General features: G+C 32.9%; 1 protein-coding gene across 1 annotated transcript; it reads left to right on the top strand.

Annotated features, from left to right (window-relative positions):
- LOC129942516 (ubiquitin-like-conjugating enzyme ATG3) lies at positions 1–6,751 on the top strand. The gene is made up of 5 exons (XM_056051497.1): positions 1–301; positions 411–546; positions 642–964; positions 6,194–6,358; positions 6,428–6,751. Exons 1-5 carry the CDS (start codon positions 230–232, stop codon positions 6,704–6,706), a joined length of 975 nt encoding a protein of 324 aa, XP_055907472.1. The 5' UTR covers positions 1–229; the 3' UTR covers positions 6,707–6,751.
- Positions 6,752–10,126: the final 3,375 nt, after the last annotated feature.

Genomic DNA, 10,126 nt, shown 5'->3' with positions numbered 1-10,126 from the left:
GGGCAACTAGACCAACGACTCACACTCGCACTCGAGTAGCGAAAAGATGACAAAAATTGTCTAGACGTTTCATATGCTCAGAGTATATTTTTCTATCCGTAAACAAGATTGCGACAAAAGGTCCATTATTTATTATTTCCCTGGTAATTTCTTCCACAAAAGGAAATAATCAACAAACAACTAGTTTCCCATAAAATCCAATCACCAAACTCAAGAAATAACCAACAAAATGCAAAGTGTCATCAACACCGTCAAAGGTACGGCCCTCGGAGTCGCTGAATACTTGACTCCAGTTCTCAAGGTAAGAAATCTAATCAAACTTCTGCCATTCCCTTGATTCTCTGCGAAATAAAAGAAGTGAAGAAAATGATGATTCATAAATGTTTGTTGTCCCTATTTGCCAATTGCAGGAGAGCAAGTTCAGGGAGACGGGAGTTCTGACTCCAGAAGAATTCGTTGCCGCTGGTGAGCATTTGGTGCACCACTGCCCTACGTGGCAATGGGCAGCCGGGGACGAGTCCAAAGCGAAGCCTTATCTGCCCAAAGGTGAGTTTAACCTTAACGCCTTGCCATAAAACGGACTATTTTTTGATGATGGAAATGAAATGCGGTTGCGCTGTGTTTATTTATTTTGGATGCAGATAAGCAATTCCTCATCACACGGAATGTGGCTTGTTCCCGACGATGCAAGCAAATGGAGTATGTGGGCGAGGAGATTGTGGTTGAGAATGAGGGTGGTGATGGTTGGGTGGAGACACATCAGCTCAATGAGGATGGGGTCGCCGAGTTGGACGAGAAGGTGTGCGAGATGACTCTGAGTGGCAGGGATGACGACGACGAGGACATCCAAGACATGGACGAGCACTTGAACCAACAACAGAACGACGATGATGACGACGACGATGATGAAGCTATCGATATGGAGGAATTCGAGGAGAATGGAATGTTGGAGTTGGTTGATCCAGTAAGTATTTGGGAATGAGATGAAATATCACGTCACCTATTTCATGTCTTTACTTTGAAGACGTCGCATCATTTGCGCACTTCAATTAGTTTGATCTCGAACGATGATAAGGGCAATTTATTTATTTAATTTTTTTTCAGCTAAGATGAGTTCGGGAACAATGAGTGATAAGATTTCTTGTTTGTATTTACTTAAAGTAAAATTATATTTTTTCATTTCGTCTTAGACGGTCAACTAATTGATTTCAATTTGTAGAGAATAATTAATGTAACTGTTTCATAGTAAAATTATAATAATCATGAGGATGATGAGGTAACGTAGACAGCTTCAGTTGGGCAGAATGAATTGCATAGTTGACCTTTCTGAAAAGAAAAGCATGTACTTATCGATAAGCAACAATGTTTGCATTATCACACGGTTGACATTTTTGCACGTACCTACAGAGTTTTGTGCTAGTACTCAATGCAGTTTTATTAGATTCTATAATTAGTCTAAAAGTAATCGATATTAAATTGATTATTAATTACAAAAAGATTATACCGAAAGTTGATGATGAAATCAAATTCATTTTAAAGGTTGATGGGTAATTTTGGTCTACCTTTTGTTTACTGATGAAATATTCAGCTATGGCGAAGATAATAAGAACAAAAATTAATTTCTGGTGATGATGTCTTGCACTTGTGTAAAGCAACACATCTTAACTTAAATGTAATTGGAAAACATTTGTTAATGGTTTTTAATGTGTGCCTTGAAAAAGAAGTAACAAACAGACAAGGTTTTGGGGAATAAATTGTTGCTGGTTTTATAAAAAGCTGGTCAAAGAAACAGAAACTTACCTCCTTACCTAACCGGCTTCCGATGCATGGACGGTCTCTACCTAAGATGTTGGGTATTTTAAAAATATGTGTTAGTACAATCGTCTTTCTGCTTTGTTGCATTAATAAACACACTAATTTTAAATAGTCACAAAATGTTCATAAACGTCACACAATAATCGAAAATTTTCTGCATAATTGCATTTAATGTTCAAGTTGAACTATTCCTTGTCAAATTGAAAAGAAAAAAGAGACTGGGATGCGACCCATACTGATAACTTCTCTTCCCTTTGTCGATTTGTTTTGCTTAAAAGTTTGTCTATATGTACTCGTATCAATTTTTACCAAATTTGCGTACTATTTTTTGAAGATTTTATTTTTTATGAACAAACGGCCTGTTGAATTTTTATATAAAAATTACTGAATATCGAAAACAATATTTTCTGTGCAATAAAATAAGTTTGAAGCCAATATTTTCAATTTTTCAAAAGCTCATTGAGTCGAAAGTAAATTTTTACCAAGTTTTACTATTGGTCTTTTTTAGAGTTTTATTTTTTGTAAAAAAACTGTCAATTCGATTTTATTCAAAATTTTACTGAATGTTAACAACAATATTTTTTGAAAGATAAAATTAGTTTAAAGCTTAAATTTCAAGTTTTTAAAAAGATATTTGACGATATTCAATTTTTACCAACTTTGGGTAATGTTTTTTTTAGATTTTTATTTTTTATAAAAAAACTGTCAATTCGATTTTTCTCAAAATTGTATCAGATGTCAAAAAAATTATTCTTCGTTGCACAAAATTGTTTTTGAGAGTAAATCATATTATATAAAATTTAATTCAAGTCTCTAGCGTTTCTGGTTCGTAAAATATTTAGGGTTAACCAAAATGTTCAACTTTTTTTCAAAGTGCTATGGTCTGCCTTATTATCTGTTTAACAAAATTTATTTGAAATCGATATCTCTTCTGGTTCTTGAGCTATGGAAGATGAAAAAAACATTGCGAACGTGCGAACGTACGTACACACGCACGCACAGACATCTTTCTAAAAATCTTTTATTTCGACTCTAGGTACCTTGAAACGTCGAGAAATGTCAAAATTTTCAATTTGGCAAATCGGACCCATTACATTAACTTCCTATGGGAAGTTAAAAATAAATAAAATTACTTCACAATACAAAATTCCAATCGTGATGGACTTGTAGCTTTCCTGAAGAGTGTTCTGTAGACAATTATGTTTTTCGTAGTTGCACAATCAACAATCAAATTTCCAAGTTTGAAATTTATGACACTTGAAAAACTTAGTAGCTGCCTTGATTAAAATTTACATTTAAAGAATGCAGTTGACTGCAAATGAAGTCCCTTATGTTGTCTGAAACTTCCCAATGTTTCAACTTTCTTAATTTTAGAGAACACCGTCGTTCGTCCATAATGAACTTTTTTCAGACCTAAATTATTTTTCCATGACAATTCTTCATTTGATTAGAAATTTAAAGCAGCAGCGTCATTTTTCCAATAAAACTTACAGGTTTTCCGGTCAAAAATATATGAATGCACAATCTGGGCGACGCTAATGTCATTTACGATGTTTATGAACAAATCTTCTGCAATTAATCTTCGTCTTTTCGACCGCAAATCTGACTTTATTAACATTTCTTACTTAGGTCTAAGTTAGGCAGATATTTATGAAAACACCCGATACTTGCTTTTATCGTTTGCAGTCTCAATCGACGAAACCAAAGTCTCTTAATTAAGTCGGCCTGGTCATTTGAAAGTTGGGGGTTATCACTCGAAGATTTTCTTGGGTCGAGTTGTGCATTTGACCGATCATCGTGCTTTTTAATTTAATCTTATTTTACTTGGTATCTCGAAATTCTCATTTTGAGTCTTCATTAAAATATATGGAGTTTTGATAAATACTCGTACGTTTTCGAATTGATTTTAAGTGATGAATTTGGATACTAACTTCGATTTGAAAAATCTGTTCAAATTCTAAAAATTGAGCTTTCACCATTATATTTTAAAAACTTTTTGTTTAAAAAAAAAAATACTTTGAAACCTATTTGCCTCAAAACAGTTTTATAATTAATCCTTCAATCTTTCTTTCAAATTCAGGTTGTACAATTTAAATCTCACAACTTATGAAGATTTTTGGAAAGTTAATTGAAACAAATTATCATAGATTTGAATAATCATCACGGATTTTCTAAAAAAAAACTATATGATTTTAAATAACCTTTTAAAGCGTTTTAAATTTTAAAATGAAATCTCAAAAACAAGGCGCAAAAGTGATGTTGAAGTCGTAAATGATTTAAGGCCATTAAAACACACAAAATCTTGCCGTGTATTTAGTTGAAAAATCCGTAAACCTTAGTACTAACATTTTTTTTTGAGAAGTTGAGTAGCACCTTTTTGTGATAATCCTTCTTAGATTCCTTTTGTTAGAGGACATATTTCTGGTGTTCTTAACCTTGTGTTTTAAGTGGATTAGTTCTTAATTACATTACATTTTGCTCCGTTGAAATCAGAGCTTCTGTTGTATTATTTTTAAATGCAACTTTCTATAATTCTTCAACATATACGAGTTTTTTATTGAATTTGCGCTTTATATAAATTATACATTAATTTTAGCTTCCTGCAGAATACGAAAAACCGTTCTATCGGTAACTTGCTTGTCAAAATCTCGTTGCAAAGTTCTTATTTGTACCTGTGGCATTATGGTTAGTGCGTTGGACCTTTATGCCAGAGGTTTTGTGTCAATCCCTGCCTGTGCCATCTAAAGTTTTTTTTTACCGGCTACTGCCTCTTAAAAGTTTCGATTAAGCTTAAAACTAAATAGACCACAAATCTGGAAAAAAAGTGACCATTTTCGATTTTCTTATAAGTTTCATAAAATTTCTTGTTTGGAACGCAATGAGATTTTTTTTATTTTTAAAAATACTATTGGTTGTATCTACTCTGAACGTCGAACTTGTCGAGTTGTAGAAGCTGAGTAAGGTCAATGATTCTCGAGAATTTTCTTCAGATGAGTCCTGAAACTAAAGGACGTTCTTATCCCTCTACCTTCCCAGAATCATCACCAATTTCCACATAAACAAGGCATACCAATCTTCGTTTATGTCAACAGCTCCCATCCCACCTCCCACGTTGTAATGGCGAAAAGCTAGACAGCGCTCCTATCTCCTATGCTCCTTCTCACTCTTGGTAACCTAGCTGGATTGCTGTTACCGAATCCCAATCTTTTTTACATATCAGAATAATGATTTAACATCAACTGACTCCTCACCCTATCTCTTCCTGCCCTACCAACTGTCGTCTGTATCTAAGGTGTTAAACGACCCGTGCCGATGATCAGTCTGGTCCCAATTCAAAAATAGCACAGTGTCTAACGGAGTATCTGGATACCTGGCGACCTCCTGATTAACTAGCCTTATCTGTACATTCGAATCTCTGTGCAGAAAAGAGGTCCGCTCTTTTCTTCGCAACTCGTGGGACCAAAGATGTACAAAAACAAAAATTAAAAGAACGATGAGACCGGTATCTCTTCAGGACCGGGCGGCACTTTTGCGTCAAAGCCTCCTGCGGCCAACACAGAAAAGGAAGTAGTGGCTAGCCATGGACCCTCTTCTGCTGTTGGTTGTGAAAAATGGCCCTACCACTACTAATGTGTACACAAATTCGAATTAATCCTAAGTATGTACATAAAATCATTCTTAGACAACATGAGAGTTTCTTCAAAAATACAAATATTTTAATTGTTCATGAGATATTCTAAAAACAAAATAACTATTTAAAAAGGGTACATTTCTGGGGCAATAATATGTTATTAAAATTAAAGGAATACAAGTTAAAAAAATTGAGAAAAATGTTGGACCAACAAATTTAACTGCTTAAAACTTGTATATTCACATTTGAAAATATTCCACCCAATGGTTTAAGCTGCAGTAGGGTCTAAACAGACAAGCTCGTGGACGGAATTACTGGATCCACTTTTTTTGACTTGATATAAATCGAATACATAAAATTGTTGTTAAACGCGTTTTACTCAATATCTCAGTACATAATAACAAAATGTTACTTGGATCTTTGGTGTTCGTATATAGTCAAATTAAAAAAAGGTTATGGTGTTATGTTAGTTAAATACTTTTACTGTTACTCTTGACGCCTTATCTTATGTAACGGAAATAGTAGAAATGCCAATTTATTAGCATTCTTACCAGCACAACATGTTCCTAAAAAATAACTTATTTGTTAGGCTAATAAAGTTACCACTTGATGGTGGCTTAATCTGCATTTGGTCCATAATACTTTCTTTTATTATCAAATTATAAAAACTGTTTCAAATATGCAAAGAAATTAAAAGAATGAAACAATTTCCATACAAAAAATTAAAGTTAAATTTTTCCAAACTAGGCCGTAGCTACCAGAAAACCCGAATCATCCAAAGCATCGACTTCGGATGGACGAGATAGTGGAGATGGCGGAGACTCAGTTCTACACACAAGAACCTATGATTTGCACATAACTTATGACAAGTACTACCAGACCCCACGTCTCTGGGTAGTTGGATACGATGAAGTAAGTTTTACAATCTTATTACTTGACTTTATCAAAGTTTTAACATACATTTTAATCTACCTTCAATAGAATCGCAAACCTTTGACAGTAGAACAAATGTACGAAGATGTTAGCCAAGATCACGCCAAAAAGACTGTCACCATGGAGAGCCATCCGCATTTGCCCGGACCGAACATGGCATCGGTCCATCCCTGTCGTCATGCTGACATCATGAAGAAGATTATCCAAACCGTCGAAGAAGGTGGTGGCCAGTTGGGAGTGCATCTCTATTTGATTATATTCCTGAAATTCGTTCAAACCGTCATACCCACCATTGAGTATGATTTTACACAGAATTTTACCATGTAAGATCATAAAAGCCCATCAGATGACATAACTGAGTTAGTTAAGAAACGTATTTGCACCGGAGTGGTTTTAGAGTTTTGAAGAAAAATTTAGAGAATACAAAAAGTATAGAGGTTGGCTTTTTTGCTTCTTTATAGAAATGAAAAACGGGCTCCAACAAAAACATTTTTTTTTTTTTGAAAAAAGCTCGTGTAACAATTTAGTGTCAATAATATTTTTATAGATACAGCTGGCTGGAAATTATTGTAATTAAGTTGTTGTCGAAGGTTGCAGTCAACACAAACACCACACAACATTTAAAGACCAAAATCATATCTAGTGAAATCACTTCATTGACTTGAACATCATCTTTTTTTAAACTCAGAAGATTATTATGTATATCTTTTTTTTAAATTTTTGTCATACGCTTTCACTTAAACTTCTATCTTGTTAATATGAATTCATCATCAAAAAATATCCATCATTTAAAAACAAAAGAAGAATTGAAAATTTTTCGCTTGCATTCGCTTTTGAAAAATTATTATTCCCCAGAGACGATATTAATGAGAAAGGAAAAAGAGTTAAGGCTGCATTATTCAAAGTTAAGTGTAATGTTTGTAATTATTTTATTTTGTTATCTTTTGCATCATTCAGCTTAAGGACACACCGAAATATTTTTATTATTATACTTATATTTATATATATATATATACAAATATGATTACGTGCATAATATTTTATTCAAATCAAATCTTAACAACAAAATATCTTTATCTAAGTGCAAAAAAAAAATAAAAAAATGTATTGATTAGTTCTATTTTATAAAAACAAAAAACAAATTATATAAAATTATTATAAAATTTTAAATATAAAAATAAACATTTTGAAATTGTGGTTCCTTTAGAAAAATAAAGGGACCAACTTTGCAACGCAAATAAAAAATTTAAACTTTTTGTTTTATTAATTTATTATAATGAACTTATGCATATTATTCGAACTTCACAAAAACAAACCAAGAAGAGTATTTTCCACTTAAATGTTAACACTGAGAATTGTCAGTCAATAAAACTTGCAGCGTGTCCCTACTTATCACGAATTCCATCGTAATTGGAAACTTTTGAGAAAAATACCACCAAATCCGTTCGTATTGCAAAATTGTAGGAGGATTTCCACTATAAAAGTAATATTGATTAATAGTTTTCTTTCGGACTTCGCAAAATTTTTTGATCATATATATTAATACACAGAGTGTCTCATAATGGATGATGCAGTTTGAATTTAGTTATTTTTTTTATAATAAGCGCACACTCAAGGGGATAATGCTACCCTTATTATGTAGACACAGTGTGAGCACTAGAAAAGGGAGAGAGGGTTTGAAAGGAGGTGTCGGTGCACATTGGCTTTGAATTCCTGAATTTTGCAATGGCTTGGGAAGACTCGAATTCACACTCGAGTAGTACGTCTAAAGAACGAATCTCTGTACTGCAGAGTGCGACCGAAGTTGGGCTCTAGGGTATATTGATGAGTATTCCTAGAAGCGCGAGAGTTCTTCGGTTGAACTGTCTCTAGAGCATAAACCATTAAAATAACGGTAAAAGAGGGTGATACAAGAAACATTTTGACGATGTTCAAGCGATATAAATGGAAATAGGAAGCAAGTTAGAGTATGAATCATCTCCGACGGCGAAGGTGCCAGAAATAGGCCCTATGCAAACCCGTTTCAGATCAATTAAGTAGGAAAATAAATTACTAACCAACAAACGCCTAAGGCTCGAACACGATATAAACAATTAAATCCTACAAAATATAAGAATGTCATGTGATTCTGATTCCTTTTAAGAATTTCAAAAAAAGTTATAAATATTCAAAACAAATGCAAGTGAAAAACTCCAAAAGTAAGTGAAAAATTTTGATTCTTGTTTGAATTTAAAGTTAGTTATCAAGGCAACAATTGTTGATTGGCTAAAGAAAAATACAATACCTAAAGAACCAAAACAAGAACTAAAGATACTAAGTCAATTGAAAATATATTTTTAAAGGTTGGGTTCAATTAGCAGATTTTTTAAATATAGATAAACGAAATTAATCTCAAAACATAGATTTAAAAAATGTCGAGTGTTAAATAGTCATTTTTAAAAATATGGACAATTTAAATATAGCCAATTGACTTAAATTCAAGCCAAATAGATCCTATGGAACCAAACCAAGGTTTTAGTAACAAAAAAACTCTATTTTGTTAACCTGTGTAGCCAATAAAATGTTGATTGTTTTGTAAAAAAGGAATAGCACTTTATTCTAGTGAGAAACAAAGCGCCCTTTAATGTCCTCATCATCGCTTTACCCTTTAAAGAGCATGTATTTAAGAAACAAATTATCCCAACATATTGGAATACATCAGTATTATTGTTATCATTATCCCCTTTTTGATAAACTGTATTTTGAAATGAAAATTAAAACTTTAAAGTTTTTATTTTGTATGATCAAAAGTGAAGAAAGTTATGATTTGACTTTATTGATATGGATTTCCAAATTGTAAATCCAATTGATTAAGATGAATTCAATACAAAAATTCTAGGAAACTAAGAATTCACCGAGCCAAGTTGGGCTAGGAGCGGAATGACTCCATCCTGTGTCGTTGACTTAAGGCCAACAAAAAATAAATAAAAACAACCCAGTTAGTAATGACAATAACGAGTTACAACTAAGTAACACTGGCCCCATCTAAGATATCTAAATTTCTAAAAGCAGCTTTAAAGAAAAAAATGTACTGCTGTCATAATATTCTTTGAATGAGTTATCTCGAGAAACTGATGGCTTATTAAAATTTTAAAAGTCTAATTTATTAATTTTACTCTAATTGTAAGCCGTTTTCGTTCCTTTTTGTTCTTATTGATGTTTCTCAAGGATCAATCGTTGGGCCTTTACTGTTTTCATTATTCGGAAACTATCCGCCTTCTGTTTTGTTCTTCTGTTAATATTATGTTGCGGAAGAGGTCCAGTTAATACAAGTGTTCCTGATTAATGATGCAATAGCTAAATATTTGCTCGACAAGCAACGGATTTAAATTTAATCGTGAAAAAACGAAAGCTGTTCCAATATCAAAAAAGCTTAACTCTGATAATTTGCCTAAGTTAATAACTTAGGTCTAATCTTTAACAACAGACTAACTGCGGATATCCACGTTGATACTGGTGTGTTAAACGTTTATAATTTAAGTAGAGTATTATATGTTACTAATTACGGACTACAAACAATGAGCTTGACTGCAAAAACTCTTGACCAGCTAAGAATATGTCAGACCAATATGGAAAAAAATTCTGAACATAGGACCAAGTCAAAGGGTACGAAATGAAAATATTCGAAATAGAACCAGAATTATTGACATCATTAATAGAACAAGAATGCGGAAATGGTGCTAGGCAGAACATGTGTCTAGACTTCAG

The sequence above is a fragment of the Eupeodes corollae genome, chromosome 1, assembly GCF_945859685.1.
Source record: "Eupeodes corollae chromosome 1, idEupCoro1.1, whole genome shotgun sequence".
Lineage (NCBI taxonomy): Eukaryota > Metazoa > Arthropoda > Insecta > Diptera > Syrphidae > Eupeodes > Eupeodes corollae.
This window is presented reverse-complemented; position numbering and strand designations above follow the sequence as displayed.

Excerpts from the sequence above, each read along its gene's own strand:
- LOC129942516 (XM_056051497.1), top strand. The coding sequence starts at position 230 with ATGCAAAGTGTCATCAACACCGTCAAAGGTACGGCCCTCGGAGTCGCT. Across the intron at positions 302-410 it reads ACTTGACTCCAGTTCTCAAG|GAGAGCAAGTTCAGGGAGAC; the intron begins GTAAGAAATCTA and ends TGCCAATTGCAG. Across the intron at positions 6,359-6,427 it reads GGGTAGTTGGATACGATGAA|AATCGCAAACCTTTGACAGT; the intron begins GTAAGTTTTACA and ends TACCTTCAATAG.